This window comes from Anguilla rostrata, chromosome 7, assembly GCF_018555375.3.
Source record: "Anguilla rostrata isolate EN2019 chromosome 7, ASM1855537v3, whole genome shotgun sequence".
NCBI classification, from domain to species: Eukaryota; Metazoa; Chordata; class Actinopteri; order Anguilliformes; family Anguillidae; genus Anguilla; species Anguilla rostrata.
In genome coordinates this window covers 41552490-41570676 of record NC_057939.1, presented here as the reverse complement: position 1 = coordinate 41570676, position 18187 = coordinate 41552490, and the positions used below count along the sequence as shown (strand labels likewise).

The 18187-nt window shown below is 40.1% G+C and overlaps 1 protein-coding gene across 1 annotated transcript; it reads right to left on the bottom strand.

Moving 5' to 3' along the window:
• Positions 1-611: 611 nt before the first annotated feature.
• On the bottom strand, positions 612-6154 carry zgc:195282 (uncharacterized protein LOC100192223 homolog). The gene is made up of 4 exons (XM_064344343.1): positions 5973-6154; positions 3630-3724; positions 2705-2759; positions 612-1844 (listed from the first exon to the last, which is right to left on the bottom strand). Exons 1-4 carry the CDS (start codon positions 6013-6015, stop codon positions 1795-1797), a joined length of 243 nt encoding a protein of 80 aa, XP_064200413.1. The 5' UTR covers positions 6016-6154; the 3' UTR covers positions 612-1794.
• Positions 6155-18187: the final 12033 nt, after the last annotated feature.

Sequence of the window (18187 nt, the reverse complement as noted above, 5' to 3'; positions counted from 1 at the left end):
CATTATCGTGTAAAATTAGAGCCATTGTCAGAGCCAGCGACACTCACAGCCTTGGAGAGGGGGTGATTGATGTGAAAAATGATCGTTTTTTAAAATGATTAATTAATGTTTCACAAACACAGGCTGAAGCTTTGATTTAAAATAAGCAAATATGCATCACACAGAAAATAGAATGATAAGGGGTCTAGCAACTAAACAGATGTTCTGTTGTCCTTTTTATATGGCAATCAATGTTCATGATAGGTAATTACAGGGCAATGTGTGTGTGTGTGTGTATGAGTATGTGTGTGTGCATGCGTGCAAGCGTGCATGTGTATGTTCCTGTGTGTGTGTGTGTGCACCTGTGCCCGCATTTGCATGTGTATGTGTGTGTATGTTTGTGTGTGTGTGCATGTGTGTATTTGTTTGTGCGTGTGTGTGTGTGTGCTTGCATGCGTGTGCGTGCGCATGTGTGTGTTTCTATGTATATATCTGTCGAACAAATGAAGAAACACTTAATACAATAGAAGGATAATGTGGCACAAAAAATCTGTTATTACTCTCCATCATTTCAAATGCTTTATCTGATGCATTCACCATTGAAAATGGAGAGACAGACACAGAGAAATAGATAAAGAGAAAACACATTACATGACTATCTTTATTTTATCACATCTATATGCACAATTTTATATTGTTGGTGTTACATTGTATTCAAAATTAGATACCGGTTGAATATATCAATATAAATGATTTGTCGGACATTAAAGAACTGCTAAGGGCCCTGGACCACCACATTTATTCTCTGGAGGTTTTAGGCAACCTTGAGGATTTCTGACTTTGAGCTGTGGTACGGAGAGCAGCGCACAACATTTAAGAAATATGGCATACAAATTTGAACTGAGTAATTGGATGCTGATGAAAGTAAAACGTTAAAAAACTGGTCATTGGCTTCCATGCCATTTGAGTGTGTGTTAGGGTATTTACTTTTGGAAAACAGGGACGACCAGGAAATGTGGGAACCATAAAGGGTGTGGCTTATGACCCAAAGCGATAAACAATGAACGTGCAAATTTTATGACTGATCAAGGACGGCTGTAAAACATGCAGCAAAATGTTTGTTGTGGAGAAATTGGACAGGGCTGGGAATAGTCGAGAACCATATGCCATTATATGCACATGCCAAATGTCATATATTTTGTGTGTGCATTCTGGGAATAGATATTGACATGTAAAAAATAGGTTTGGTAGCCATGATGTACAGCCATGCCCCTTGGGTAACAAAAGGTATTTCCACACATCTTAAGCCTTTGACCAATGAGAGTCAAATCTATGCAAAATCAGCAAAATCCTGTTGTCAACTGCTACCAAAGAAAGACCAGCAAGAGGCTACAGGCTGTCAATCATTTTAGCTCAGAATGTGTGCCTGGGCCTGAAATGGAACTTGCTGGTAAAATGTGCTCAAAATAATTCATAAATGAGTTTAATTCCTGACTCATCTAAAAAAAAACACACACACACAAAGGATTCACAGATTATCATCTTGGTGAAGTCATTGTGAAAACATTACTCAGGATCTACGGTTCTCATAAGCAGTTCATTGGTTTCCCCCCCAAGCATGGTCACTGCCACAGAATCATGGTATGTGACCTGCTTAGCAATCTCACCCTGAGCCACTGACCCCGCCTCCCCTGGCTTCGGCGTTGCCAGACTCTTTGAACCCCGTGACAGAACGATACTAATGTTGAGTCAGCACCAAGCGGTCCATCCATAACCAGGGTGCCACGTGTTGGAGGGGGCGGGCGTTATCATCTCTTAAGTAGAAGCGGTGTTGTGATAAGAATGTGACACTACTCTTCTGTTACCTGGAAGAGGGAAAGAACATACTGTTATTAGAGCCACACTAGAAATTCAGCAACTCAGAAGTTAAACTGAGCACGTGCGAGTCTCCTGTGATCTAACGGCCCCAAAAAAAATGGTGTGATTGACTCGTACACGCGCTTCCGTTTCGTGCTCTCTCAGGCTCCAGAATGTGAACTGTACTTAATCAGTCGCCTCTCTTGGGCTGCTGTAATGGCAAATTGAAAATCTCCCGTTTCCTGAGGGGAGCACGGCCGTGCGCTAGCAAACACTGTGGAATGTTCACAATGGACCAAACTCAAACATGAAAGGTTCCTTGGAGAGGTCCTTGGGGAACCCCAGGCCGTTGCAGTAAATTAAACTCCTGCAGGACGGCCATTTTTCCACGCCTGCTGTGCAGGCTTTAGAAAACACTGTTTCAAACAGAGCACAGATAGCAAATTCAGATACAACTGAACGGACGAAAGGAAGCAGGCTGGGAGCTCCTTTTAAGCCGTGAACGACAATGTTTTTAATTAATATCATAAATGAGTGAAGATTAATAATACTCTTCGAAAGCTCTCTGTGTGCCTTCCCCTGGTTATTACCGAGAGCTCCAGTGTCCATGGCAACAGTGGGCCAGGTGCACTGATAGCGTCTGACAGAGAGGAAGGGGGCTCTGCACTTCTCCCTCAGAGCTATCTGTATCTCTCTCTCTACCTTAGTGTTTTAAAACACTGGCTTTCCACTTAAGAGTTTCTATTTGTGGTCGCAAGCCTTGTTTCCTTCCCTTGGTCTTTATCACTTCCTGGCTAGAAGGCACCTGCAGTGTAATGTCAGTCAGCTGTCATTGGTCTATCTGTTAGACCATCCTCAGAAACCTTACCTCTTGGTCCAAAATTCCTCATGTAACAATGGGTGCAGTACGGCTTCTCGTCATGCTAAAATGCACAGAAAACAGGAAAATATATCACATTGCTTTCATTCATTTCATTAATTGCAGCTTCATTAGTTTGTTGATGTCTTTTAATGCACTAAAAGCATTCCCCCCTTACCCCCACCCCTTGGATTTCTCTCAGTTTTCTTTGCACAGATACTAAGTAATACGAATTAGAAGCAAAATTAAGCTAATATTCTTTTCTCAGCTTTCACTAAATGAGCACAAGACATCCTTCAACCGCATTAGTGGAGTATCTGAAAAGATGTAAATGTAGCGCTTGTATGTAGCAACCAAATTATATATTCACACAAAAACATTTGTTTGCATTTGTCTCATGACAGTGACATAGTTTGTCTGCGGTGATACACCCTAATTCCAAGTTTTCTTTTCGTTCACTTTTCAAAATACGTTATTGGGCACAGTTTTTTTTTTTTTTTTAATTGCAAGGTATCTTACAGATTTACATTTCCCCATTGCGCATGGTAATCTAACTCAAACCCCAATTCTCTTTGCTGCCCCAAATGACATACTTTCCGCTCCTAGATGGTAAATATAATTACATAAAGCAGGGCAAATTTTTAGACTCATAGCTCAAGTTTGTATGTTCAGAATTAAGTTCTGGAACAGATATTAAAGGAATTGACTTAAACCATATGATGTAAACCATAATCAGGCTGTTACTTTGAGGACATAGATTTGATGTGTGAAGTCAAGTATTGGGTCTGGGTCAATTGGTTTGATCACTGCATTGGCTATGCCGCTAATAGTTCTGTGCACCCTGTTCTAGGGAGGCTGTTCAGATAAGGCTGCTGACGCCGGATAGAAGAGTGATAATAAAGAGCTAAAGCTTGTGAACGGATCCATTCCATACCTCAGCGTGCTGACCTGGGGTCAGTTGTCTTTTACACTCCTGACATTTCAGGCAGAGCGGGTGATAGTCCCGGCCCAGGGAACGTTTCTTCTCACCTGGACGAGGAGAGAGACACATTAGAGAGGGGCAAGAGAAGCTCTGTCACCATTTAGCCCAGTAGGGCCTGCTGTAGCTGCTGCTGCTACAGTGAAACCAGCTCTGGTGTAGCTGTAGATCCCAAACCCTGGTTAATCTGCAGCTCCTACAATGAAACCAGCCCTAGTGTAGCTACGGCTCCTACAATGATACTAGCCCTGGTGTAGCAACAGCACCTACAAGGCTATCAGGCCTGCAATAGTTATAGCTATAACAATGGAATCACGGTTGATCTGGTCAGAGTTTATAAAATGAAATCTGGTCCAGTGTATTCTCAGACTTGCAACAGAATTAGACATGATCCTTGTGTTGCCGTTAGGGGTCATCAACGTGTCCGTACACAGACAAACGTGTCCGTGACGAGACTTTTCTGTGTCTGTGGCAAAAAAAAAAATTGATTGGGAAAAAAAGGTTTTTTTTTCCCCATGATAATATACATTGCAATCTGTTTGATAACAGCGAGGAGTACAATGAAGTGAGCAAACTTGCAATACTCCTGCTCACATTAAGCCCAGACACCTGCAGCTGTGAGCGAGGTTTCAGTCATATGAACGCTATTAAATCTCAAACACGAAATGCCGCCTGCCCATATACAACGGCTGACTTTCCAGTCTCCAAGTTTTCATCATAACAAGGTAGGGCACTGTTTTTTAATGTTAGAAATACTATCATCATAAATTGTGTAGCATATTAAAATACGTACTATGGCACATTGTGAGGTCTAGCATGCAATTGTGTGTTTCTGGTAATATTTGACCACTTCAAGTTTTGTACGTCCGTGGTAAAAATCACATTTTGACCAAAAAGTCCGTCACAAGCCGACATGGTAATGACCCCTGGTTGTCACTGTGCCTGCTCCATGCCTCATTTTACAGTTAATTCACCTCATTTTATTTTTATTTTTTTTCAAAATATGTTCTAGTGTTTCTCAGGATTTTACTGAAGGGACCAAAATGTTTACCCAGAGAGGTGAAGCAACTGCTAAATAATGCTTGGCAGGATCACAGACGTACTGTCTTGGAATTGTTTTTATCTGCTTTTATCTCACAAACCTTCATTTCCAGAGACCAGATCTATCGCTCTCTCTGTCTTCTATATAATATGACTGTTGTTCCTGAAATAATATATATGGTGTGAGTAGTATAAGACTGTAGGCAATACATTGGCATTGTAATGTGAAAACAAAGCAGTGGCCTTGTTTTAACAGCAGAAATAAACATTATTTTAAATGCATTTTTGTAGTTTTTTATTCTATTTATTTTATTTGCGTAACTCTGGCAGTTTTGTTAGTGTGGTTATTTCGGCTATAGACATGCTAAACCCCATCTCTTCCTGCTCACGTAAACAGGCTGTTCTAACTGACTTACCCACTTCCTGTTTTGCTGTGGGCAGACAGAGCTCTCCTCTTTTTGTCTCACCACAGCACAGCAAGCATGCACAACTGACATATTGGAATGAAGTAGCTGAAACGGCTCCCGAGTGACTAAGTCAGCAAAGGCACTCTCCACAAGTGCAGCTTGACCACATAATTTTCCTACAGTGTTTCTTACTATGGTGCTGTTACAATATGAAGAACTATTAAAACCAGAACTGCTACAACAGGCTGTGGATAATCAGAACGATTATAATCAATCAGAAAGAAATCAGTTGTTGTTCACATTCAGAAAATTCTGAATTTAAGCATGGGCCACATCAGAACTTCAAACTCTGATCCATCAATAATAAACCATAACCTCACTGGTGCAGCCCTATCACATTATGGTGCTTTTGATGGTTCAAGCAACTTGAAGAGCAGAATGTCTAAACTGACATTAGCCTACAGTGAAGTGGTGGTCAGCTTTGTATTAGCAACATTTCGAGAGGTCCTTACTGCATTCCGCACTGATACAGGCTACACAATCCTCTTTCATCTGCAAATTATACTTTACAGCTTTGCTTCAACTTGTGCATTTTACCCTGTCTTTAAAGTGTAACCAGAATTATATCCAATGAATAAAGTTATTAGAATTTACAAATAGGACATGGAAATTGATGAAATTTCTTGATTACTTTTGTCCTTTAATTTCTTTCTGAAACAATATATTGTACTGTGTTAATATGGATTACACACAGACAAGTGTATCAGTCAAGGTAGACCGAAGGTACAAAGGACGACATTGTTGAGGAGGCATTGACAGAGATCAGAGGCTAATGACAGACGAAACTCACCGAAGTAGACAGGTTTCCCACAAATCGGACAATAGCCGACCATGACTGCAGTTGCGCTTGATGGCCAGTCTGCAATAAAAAGTTTCGCTGTGGGTCTATGGCTGAAGCAACTGAGAAACCGTTACCCCATCGATGAAGGCGCAGTGAGTTTCTGTTCAACTGAACCAGGATGTGGTATGAGGCTTAAATGGAAAAAAAAGAAGTTCAAAGGCAAGTCTTATCATTTGAGTGACAGTTGAAATTTAAACTTTCAAATTTATTCAGTGGGAAAAAAACACGAATGGCTGCATAAAAATGCTAATGAAGGTAGAACAAAAAAGCCAATTGTCATGCTGTGAGATAGATAAATAAATCAACTACCTAATATAAATAAAATAGCATTAACACAAAAAAGTCACTGTACTTACAAAGGTGGTAGACCAGTAGAACCCAAAAGAGGGCCTAATTCATCCATGTTTTGGCCTCTTCTAAATCTTTGAGACCTTGTAAAAATAAAAATATGACAATACTATATATGGCAAAACATACAACCCAAAAGCAAAAAATACGTCATGTACTTAAATTAATTTGAAATGAATTTCTTATAAATTGGACATTAAGAAACCAATGACATATTACTTCCACTCCTTCATTGCTTTGATCAAGATATATCGACGAACCAACTCATTTATTGTCAAAATTATTATGTGCAGTGTGACCTGTAACACAATGTAATATCATGCTTGCATCAAACCTGTCTGTCATTAAATATGCATTTTGTCATACTGAATGTGGGTGTAGTAGGCAAAGAGACATAACCAGTACACATTTTCACTGTAGTTAGAAGAAGCAGTAAACCTTACAGAGAGCAGATCCCATGTATTTCTTCTGTTGTTTTCACCATCTAATCTCATTAGCTCATTTCACACACGCATTAGCTTGTCTACTTGCCATCGTTTCTGTGCTGGCCTGGCTACAAGCAAACTTGGCGGGTAAGGAATTGTAGAAATCTTGTTACCAATGAGGAAAAACATGAGGGGTTTTACAAACAATTTTGTTAGTGAAATACAATTTTGTTACTGAAATATTTCGTGTTTTTGCCAGCGTTTAGCAAACTTTCATTCTTGTCCTATTTTGTGACATAGACACACAATGGTCGTTGCTATTGGTAGCAACAGGATACTAACTACATTTCTTACAGAGAGAGAGAGAGAGAGAGAGGGAGGGAGGGAGGGAGGGAGGGAAGCAGGGCAACAGCTGGGCTTCTTAGATTTCATCCGTTTTTTCCATTTCTTTTTTCCTGTTTCTCCTTTTGCCAGGATATAAAAAAGAACCCTGTATGACTCTTTTCAGCTGGTGAATGAGAAGAAACCCAATACTGGCAGCATCATCTCTTCCTCTTATGTCCTCTAGCTGACATCAACACCCCCTGCCCCACCCCAAACCACCCCCCACCCCCCAGAACCTCATCCCCCAAGCTTGGACACTCAAGTGGCCATGCACTGTATCAAGGTGTGGCCCCAGGCCCAACATGCCAGTGTTATGCTCGCAATCTGTTGTGCATAAATTTGAAACAAAGAAGAAAACCTTCCTCATGTTACTCCTGTACGAAAGATGTTTGATTGTCTGTTGAAATAAGCAGTAGTTTAAATAAACCAAATTTAAGTAAATTAAATTTAAAGTTGTACATTTGTGTTAAATTGTCTGAACTGAGCATTGAAGAGCAATACTGTAGCTTACAGGTACACCATTAAAGGTAATTCCTTGAAATACTCAGCTCAGTGAAACCAGATCACTTTTTACGAACAGAATAATGAAACAAGAAACCACTGGACACCAAAGAAATAATCCTTCCCAACATCCTACATTGTTCTTGCTCATCCAGACCGCCAGTGCTTCAAGCAACTGTATGACCTTTCAATAAGGTGCAAATAAAAATGTCAGGAAATCGACACTATTGCAACACATTATTATTGTTGGATGGCACAGAAATATCACGTAACATGGGAAATGTCTTCTTTAGAGCTGTACTGTACTAAGGATTTCAAATGTGACTCACTACCTATTGTGAGAAGGATGGACAACATCCAGAGAGCTCTGGCTTCTGAATTGCTCCAGAGAATTCATATTGAACTCTTTAGGTTAGACCAGTATATCACATTCCTCCTGTTACCCAGTCATGTACATTCAGAGCACAAATGGACAAGACACTGTAGGGTCAAGGTGTATGTGCTCAGGGCATATGTGTTCTTAGAGTGGGCAGACAGGTTATTACAATGGATTCATCCATTCCATATGGAACCCATAACTACACCTCAGCACTGTACCACTATTCCAGAGAAATGGTTCAGGTCTTCATATTCTCTCCCCAGCCAGAGAGACTGTAATGAGTCTCACTGCTCGTTTGACACATCCCTGTCGTCCTCCCCTGAGGACATAACTCAACTCATAATGAGGTTAACAGGCGACCATTCTCTAAAGGAAAACAAAAGGCTGAAAGCCTTCCTCACAATTGCTATTTAACGTGTACTTGTACGTGCAGTCAAAGTTTGAAGCTTTCATATGTGATGCCAATGACTGTTTGAAGACAAACCCCAGGAAAGCTTTTCAGTTGTGCCAAGCCACATTTGAAATCAGTGAGCCTGGGAAGCTTGTTTTATATTCTTAGTTTGCTTGGACAAACACATCGCCACATTGCGTTTCCTTTTCTTATCGTAAAAACCTCATTGGCTTTAAAGGACTTAAATGTCCAGTGTTATTTTTCAACTCAGATTACATATGAGTCCAATAGGGATAATCGGTCCTTGGTAAGAGATGATTGAACACTGAACATTTTACTGTCTAGTTTCTGAAGAGTTTGTGCATCCAATCCAAGCAAGAAAGAAAACCCATTTTTTCTGAGTTTTTCTGAAAATTTATGCTCACACTTCCACTCTAACTAATAACGTTCTGTCATATCAGCATTCCACCATTTACTTTTTACCATGATTCACTATGCCCCTAACACTCATTGATATCATTTGGGTGCTCCACGCAGTTCATGCATTGTTTATACTCTTTTTATTTATTTCTCAGGGAAATATTTTGATTATTCCTGTTTTTAAAATCATGTCATTTCGTGTGCATCGTGACTATTTATTTTTATACTTTCACTCTCCAAATATGAAATATTATTCAAATGGTCAGGCTTCACTGAGAGTTGAAACTTCTAAATATCATATCCTCCTGGGAATATTATTGTATTATTATGCTACATTAAACATTTTTATTTTAGCTTCCACACAGTTAAATCAACTCTTACTGAGTACCTATGGTCTCTATTGGGCTCCATACATACTCTGTTACAGTTGAATTAACACTGGACATTTAACTCTTTCACTCTGTACTAAAGTCATTTTTTTTCATGTGTACAAACTGAGCAAGCACAAGGTGCTCCAAAGGATTACGTCAACATATTAAAGAGGAAAAGCTCATGCTTGCATTACTTCACCGCAACAGCTAAACATTCTGCCTAGCACCGTTAGCGTCATGAGTAATCCAGCCAAAAGGTTCCTGTCCCTTCTGATGTATCCTCTGCCGAGCCCGGCTTTACCTTCCCTGCTCTCTCCCCCTTCCTGTGATCCGGGACAGCGATTCGCGGCCCCGCTCCGGCCAAGCGCAGCCACGAAAAAAAAAAAAAAAACCGGGAAAAAAAAAATGCTAGTTCCCAGAAGACCCGCGCTGGGCCTCCACCAAGAGTGCTGCCAAACTCTCCGAACATACAAAGGTTTTCAACAGCCAAGTCACTGAATGGAAGGAGAAGCACAAATTACGCCCCGGACAATGGATTTGGCTCTGCTTTAGGATCTCAGGACAGTGACCACCTTTTTCATGGGGTTACTCAGCCCTGGCCCTTAGGAGCCAAAATGTCTGCAGACTTTGATTTCCCCCTATCCGAAATGAACCTTTCATTGTTGTCGGGCAAGTTAGTTTCCCCTCCCAGAAATGAGATGGTGAAAATCATGCAACTGAATGAAATGAGAACACCCCTGACCTTTTACACTGTGGTGGCCATTACAGTGTGGCTTTCAAAACCGGTCTCAACGGACTATTACTTATATGACAAAAGGACAATGTCATATTGCTCGTTCTCCTATAACAAGGATGAATATAAAAAACCAGAGTGGTAATAATGGCAAGTGGTCATCAACATTATACATTGTGTGGAAGTAGGGCATGGGGTTCATCTCGAGCACAGGATCGCCTGGGCTGTTAAACTGAAGTATTTATGAGCGGTTATCCTCCAGGTGTCCCTGTAGCCATTCAGAATTCAGCAATCATTTGGTAATAAGTGCAGGCGCATTACTAATTTTACAAAAATTTGACAGTCCAAAGCAATAAAATCATGCGGTTACAGGTGAGTTTGGAAAAAAAAAACAACCACAGATTCAAAAACATTTCCATTTTCTCCATAGTAGATCAGCAGACTACGGTGGCAGATGGCAGCAAGTTCATCCATGGGCAAAAAGAACACAGATTTATTTCCGGTCACCATTGCCGTCCCCACAGCCGTCCATGCTTACAGTCCCTATTTAGGAAAATACGAAAGATAAAATGGCTCCACTTAAAGCAGTCCATCCACCGGAAGAGTTACAAATGAAATGCACAGGTGAGGGGTGAGGTAATAGGGGGAAAATGTGTGTAAATTAAATAAAGTAATGACAGCAAGGGAGAGGAAGCAGCAAGAGAGAGAGACAGTGAGAGATAGAGAGAGAGAGAGAGAGAGAGAGAGAGAGAGAGAGGAGAGAGAGAGAGAGAGAGAGAGAGAGAGAGAGAGAGAGAGAGAGAGAGAGAGAGAGAGCGAGAGAGAGAGCGAGAGAGAGAGAGAGAGAGAGAGACCAAGTGCGCACAGGAAGAATAATTATGACAGCCTCTCCCGGACACTGTGTGACTAACCAGAATAATTTGCAGTGAGCCATTCCACTTCAAAGTGCCCAGCCTTAGCCCCTAGCGCTCACCAAGCTCCCCTCCCGATCCCTCTGTTTCCTTTCTAACAGTGACAACTTTTGGGCTTTTGTGGAGCTTTTGGTCCCCCCTGAGCTGCAGGAGCTGAAGCCAAGAGCACCAAGAGCCAACCATACCTGGGTCGAATACGTATTTGTTTTGGATTCAAATACTTTTCTGTGCTCTATTGATCTTTTCTGGTGTAATTGAGCCTGCCAATATGCCCAGAATGCAGGGTTTGCACATTTTGAGAGTATTTCATTGGTTCCAATACACCAGACAAGATCAGTAAAGCGTAGAAAAGTATTTGAATCCAAAACAAATACGTTTTTGACTCAGGTCTGGAGCCGACAAAGGCCATTCTACCTGTATGTGCAAATGCACCTTCTCTTTCCTTATGGGGTCTGCCTTGCAGCCACTTCCTATATTTCCCTCCAGTCATCAATGTAAGAGGAGGTGAGGGCCTCCCACAGTGCCCCTAATAACAGTGCAATTGCTTAATCAGGGCGTGCTGCCTCTTCAGCAGAGGTGGATAATCCAGGTTCAGAAAATAAAAGTCCTCCCCGGTATTTCGTTCCAGTCGCCTGGATTTGCTAATTAGCGCAATTCTTTAGCCAGGAGGTGGAACTAATTAGTTAAATCAGCTGGCCGAGTTCATGTGTGGAAGAAACACAGGGCAGGACTTTTACTTTCCGACCCGTAGGCTTTCCACCTCTGGTCTTCAGAAAACTACATACCCTTGACTTCAGCTATTCAACATGACTAGCTATTTTTCAGCCCTTCAGTTTAACAGTTGAAAGGTTACATTCGTTCAATTAAATAACTTGAGAAAAAGGCAAATCAAATTTCTTGTTAATCCTGGTCTATCTTTTTCACAGTGTTTTACTTTTTTTCCCCAATTTAATTTTTTTTTTCATTAGTTTTTTTTAAGGCAACAATGCTCTGTGGCTCAATTTCCCTGTCTCACTCCAGGCCAGTAGAGAAATTATAGAATCATGTTACAATACATGCATACTCAATAGGACTTCTTTGCTCACTCATGACATCATCGCACAGGAGTGCTGGCAGTTGTAATGAAATTACCTGCAGGCAGGGCAGTTGCACTGTCAAGTATCTGCATTTTGTGAAACTGCCCATGAAAACTGTTTGCTTGTGTCTTGGCGCCATGCAAATCCTGGCTTGTGTGTGTGTGTGTGTGTGTGTGTGTGTGTTTCTTTAAGAAAGTAAAAGGAAGTTGCATTCTCCTAGTTGTATTCTCCTCTTGCTAGCATGTTTTTTAAAAGTGTTTCAGGACATTCAAATCTCTGATATTTTTGGTGAAATACAAGTTGAAAAGGAAAGACCTTGAAAAACATAACTCTTGCCCTGAGGGTGCCATATTTGTATCACCACATCGAGGGAAAAATGTAAGAGCAGTTCACAAGTTCAGGGTCTGAGGAGCGTGTCAAAGTGTTGGTGGTCTGTTGACTAAAGAGTGTGGCAATGTTGTGTGTTGAGTGCTCGAGTGTTTGGTGTGATGTGTGTGTGTGTGTGTGCGACCGCGCAGCAGGGCGACATCACCAAGAAGGCCCAAAGGGAATGGAAAGCATTGTCATAATTACCACCTGCCTAATTATTCACTTGACCGAGCCTTTTATTCTCTTGAAGCCAGGGTCCCGGAGACCCACTGTGGGCTTGGCTCAGCGTTCCTCCAGAAGGAAATCTATTTCAGGCAACAGACCACAAAGTTGAAAGAAAATGTTTTTAACAGATATTTTGCTCTCTTTCACATCATTGCATTGCGAGACCTTGGATGTGTAATGGTGCCTGACTCCAGAAGGTTGCATGTTCTGTTCTCGGTTTAAAACAATATTAATCTCAATTCTTTTGCATGCATGTTTTTGTGGATTAGGGTAACTGCTAACCTCAGCAATGTTATTTTTATTTAGTAAAAAAAAAAAAGTGAATTAAATTATAAAGTTAAAAAAAATCCAATTAACCGCATTTGAATGATTTTAATGAGCTTCTTTGTTTTGAGAAAGATTCAATTATTGTTATTATTATTTAACTTCCACTCAAATACGGAATTGGATCAACACATGATATCACGTGTCATTAGAATTGTTTTTGGATTGCTTGGATTATTTAATCCAACAAATGTGACAATATCATGAACCAGTTTTGCGCATATTGACCTGTTTATCGATGGTTAACTTTAACTCGTGTTGATGGTTACCGAGAGAATATTTTAAACCATTTAATAAGCAAACAAGCCATACATGCATCTTTTCTGGTGTTATTATATCATGGTATTATGGTATAATATTAAACCTTTTGCATTTAAAAAGGTGAGGAAATAAGATCCAGGAAAAGTGTATGGATGGACATGCCAAGAATTTATAAATCACACTTTTAAACAGCCATTGATACGGTCTGCATTTAACACATCCGATTACTTTCTTTGGTGTCCATTTCCAAGTACCTATTGACCTTTTCCAGAAAAAGAAATTGAAATACTTTTCTAGGTCCACTCATGCATGTTGAATGTTATAATTGGGTTTACTATTTACTAATGTTCCGAAAACAGGCTTGGCTGCTTTTTCTTCAGTTCTGAAAGCTTTTCTGCTAATCTGTTGACAGCCTGAAGTTCCTCTTCACTTCCTGCTGAAAACTGAACTCATGCCCGGTCTCAATTGTGAAATCCTAATAGCCGGTGTGCCTGGGATGAGAAAGAAAGAAGAAACTCTCTCAGTCTCTCAGGATTTCCCAGTTTGTGAAACCCAAGGTGGTTTTCATTGCTTCAAGAATTTCAGTTCATGCAGGCTTCCATTAAGAATACAAAAGAACAAAAAAAAAATCAAAGGGAAAATGCGTTTGTTCTTGTGTTTGCATTCTTGGAATACCACCTCCCCTCCTTTTAATGCATGAAAATATTTGTTTTTTCATATTTCGTTCTTCTCTCAAGCCAAATGCTTTGCTGCCAAATTCTCTCAGCTTTGGTTTGGCACAGATAGGGAGGCTGGTCTTTTTATCCCTCTCCTTTCCCAGTTCTCTTCCTTTGTTTTCTGATTTCCATCCCTAGGCATTTTCTCTCTTTTTCCCCCCTTTATTTTCTTTCTTTTGCTCAGGAGAAGAGAATCAGAGGAACACCAAGGGTTCTGTTGGTCTGCTGTCCACTGTCTCTCCCTTGTGGAAGAAGTTTCAACAGACATGAAGTTTCACTGAGGTCCTAACAGGAGACAAAATCAAGAGCAAGTGTACAAAATAACTTCTCTGTGGTTCCCTTGCAATGTGACTGTGTGCGGAAGTTCTGCATATAGTGAAAATGTGACTGAGATTCAACAAATGCTTAAGTGGCCATTTTATTCCCTGTTGCAAAGTTCTTTAAAAATATGGCTTTGTGACAATAACTTTTTTTTTTCCTGATCTTTGAAATATGAGAACATGTAAATGTTCTCCTTTCAGAATTTTTTAAAAAAGATCGTTTTTTGTCCACAAGTGATATTTACATATTTTCTGCTTCAATTACCTGTTTTGATGATATTATAACCATTCAAATGTATATATTTATGCAAAACATGAACAATGACAATGATGAACTATGAAATCACAAAAAAAGAAATTGGGGGGGCTTTCTTAAACTTGCTCAATCCCATTTTATAACCACTTCTACTTATTAAGAGTTGTTCATCCAAAAGCAGTTTGATTTTGTTTCTCTTTCCCTGAGTTATTCTGGTGTCACACAATTATACACTTATGATACTTTTTGTGTATATTTTTCTGCAGCAGGGAGTTACAGTGCAATACCGCCAAGTGCTGATGTAAGTTACAGCCAAAGGATCAAAGTCCTTGCGGGCTTTTGGTTTCTGGCCCTGTTACTGCATCCACTCCGCTCAAAGCTTGAGTCTCCCCTTCCTAAGTTTCCATCTTATGCTGTCTTTGTCTCTCGCTTAAGCACAAACACTATGAGATGCACACAAATGTTGCACTCACACATTGGCAGCACATGCAAGCGCATGTTCACACGCTCTTACAGGGCCATGCAAACAGAAACATGCAAATCCGCACCCACACAATTCTCATAAACACATACCGAGACAGTCCCTAAGGAGCCTCCATGCCTACTTAGTGGCAAAGTGGTATAAGCACACATGCCAAGTATGTGCCCATAAATATATGTATACTGTACAGAAAGCACACACACACACACATGCACATCAGTCAACTAAGCCAAAAAAGATTACTCCAAAATGTATTAATGACATGCACACATACACATATAAATATATGTCCCAGTTGTTTTTTTTAAGAAGACATAGTTGACACAACAACATTCATCATATTCAATAGGACAATGATTATAATTATGTGGTTTGCAGTGCGGTTATAGTTTTACTACCAAAGCTGATCATGAAAACGTGTCAAATTACTGTACCAGTGTTTCAGCACTGTATCGATTTGACCACCATGATGGTGCAGGCTGCTTACTGCAGTCTTGCAGGTTCACTTGGTTGCAATTGCTGAAAACTCCCTATTATTTTTAGATACTCAATTTTCCAGGATTGCTTTGGACTAGTTCATATTGTGCTTATTAATTATCTTTTACAGAGTCAAATGTTTGTGACCGAAAAGTTTATGACCAAATCCCAGTCCCAGTGAAGACACAAAATTTATAAAACCAGCAATTTTTGCAAATTAGTTATGAGAAGTAATAACACATTAATTGTTTGTATTCAGACACTACCAATGTCTGCTGAATACGTATTTCTTATTACCATAATTATACAATGGATATTCCTATAACACTAGCATCAGTATGTTTTGAGCTATCTCGTTTTCTTCAGGCAGCATTTCGTGTCTGTGCTAATTGCTGAACAATCGTCCCTGTAGCATCTACAAGTACACCCGGAGAATAACTGTTGAAATTCAGGATGACAGATCAGGCAGTTGAAAGATTTTGCCCAGGCCTAACTATGACTGACAAAGCCTTGACAATTGATAAATGCTGACAGGTAGCACATCTTCTCCGAAATCTGAGGCAAAGATACCCAAGAACACAATTACAGTGTCTCACCTGAAGTCATCCTTCTGGTCTACTGGTCACAATTTTAAAGACAAATCAACTCTCCAGCAATTAAATACTTCTGCCCCAAAAGAAGATCTGGCTAAAATTGACAGGTTGGATATTTAGTGTGTACTGTGCCATTTTAAGTATGCCTGGCTTGAAATGTTGGGCTGTTAAGATTTTAGTTGGGTGTTTATTTGCAGTAACAAGGGCAATATTATGCTACATCTGTGCGTAAACTTATAACCTTTGGCTTTACCAGCTTTAGAGATTGTTTGCCATTCCTTGAACAACTTTAAACTCATTATGATAGTGGAATGAATGTTCAGGTGATGACAATACTCTGGCTGCTCGGGGTGGGGGGGGGGGGGGGGGGGGTTTCACACCCCAAGACGACAAGGCCTGGGCCTTGTTACTCGATCTATTGTGTCTTTGTCATTTCTCACAATGGATAGATACATTGTAGCCCTCTACCAAGGTAACTAAACTCAACTAGAAGGATGCAGGTTTGAATTCGGAGTGAAGTAGAAAATAAATTAACTATGACATCTGATAAATGATTGGATGGTGTAGCAAATCTACTTACTGAAATTGCTTCAAAAGTAAGCTTGTAAAGCTGCTTGTAAAAGTGTGTGAGCTAAGGTAACCAGGGATATAAAAAACTACTATGTCAATATGCCAGGGAATTCTTTACTCTTCTATCTGTTTAATCCATTTTCTTGCATCTTTCATTTATATTCACATTCACACTCCTTGTTTCTCTTTCATTCCCTCCCTAGTACAGATGGCTTTTGAATGTGATAGAAGCCCCTCCCCCTGTTTAAACAGACCAATGAAGAGACATGCAAACAGAACCCCTTCACACACAAATTTCTCACCTTTTGCCCTACCCCTACCCCTTTTTTCTAAAGTCCTCCCAGTTTCACCTCTCTCATTCCCTACCCCCACTCCTAACCCTAGAACACTCATTCCCCTTTCCTTGCCACTTTACTTGTCTTGTGAATAACACATAGCGTTAGGCTAACTCAACAAAAATACCATTGCATGCCATTACGGGAGTAAAAAAGAACATGGAGAGAGAAAGAAAAGGGAGGATTTGGTTCCATGAAAGAAGGTGATGTCAGCTTTAATGATTCATCAATTGAAACACACATGCACGTTTGGATGGAACCAATTTAGCTTCACCACTACCTGCCTCCACCCTGCAAAGTTTAAGAGAGACCCAGGGACATGCATGGATATACAAGTCTTTTTATTATTAAAATATTAATGTTATACTTTGATTGGTCTGGAAAATGTGCTTACCACAATTACTTGAACTGTGAACATTCTAGAATCATTGGGAAAGCGTTCGCCCTCTCAAACTCCTTACACTTATCCAGCTAGGCCAGCTGTTTTCATTTGAAGTGTGATACCCTCTTTTGAAGGAATCTTAAACACGTCTGGCCTTACCTGGGATTACTGAGAATTTCTATGTTGGTTCAATTGGTGCTGCTTTTACAATTAATAACCTATATATTAGTCATTATTAGACATTAGCATTATTGTTTTATATTATGCAAAAACAGAATAATTGCATTTAAATGTGGTGGATGCTCCATTTTTGCAGGCTGTCTGTAGAATGGATGTTTCATTTATAATTATGATAATTATGAGAGAGAGAGAGAGAGAGAGAGAGACTCCATGCTCCACCCAGGCTCCATGCTTAAGGAAGTGTCAATGTTACATACACTGTATTAATTACAGTAAAAGACAGCCGCTTTTCACGCGTTAGAGGCACGTGTTGCTATTTTAATGCGTCTGTGTGGTAAAATTAGAAGAAGAGAAACAAAGAAAACTCAGAAAACAGTACCGGTTTTGCTAGTTTCAGCTAAGCAATACGCAGGCACAACCAATCACGATCAAGGGTTGTAGTGTTCTGTATTTGTAAATAATTTACAACTCCCTGCCTCCTTTCCCCCCTCGCCTATCCGCCTTATTGTGTTCCCGCAAGGCATACATAATCGATTCAAACGTTTTGTTGCAAAAAATACCCATAAAATAACGTACAGCGCGCTAACATAAGATTATAATTATTATTACTCTGTAAAATTTATAATACTAAGCCAGTCGGTAGTCCAGAAAATACAGTATTAGCCCAAAATTCGGAGTTTACTCTATTTTTCTGTTTTCTATGTATTCGGTCTTGCTGGAGATCTGAAATCCCATT

Coding starts and splice junctions, on each gene's coding strand:
- zgc:195282 (XM_064344343.1), bottom strand. CDS start 6,015: ATGGTCGGCTATTGTCCGATTTGTGGGAAACCTGTCTACTTCG. Junction 2,760..3,629: donor CCCCAGGTCAGCACGCTGAG/GTATGGAATGGA, acceptor TGTGCATTTTAG/CATGACGAGAAGCCGTACTG. Junction 1,845..2,704: donor GAGGAATTTTGGACCAAGAG/GTAAGGTTTCTG, acceptor TCCCTCTTCCAG/GTAACAGAAGAGTAGTGTCA.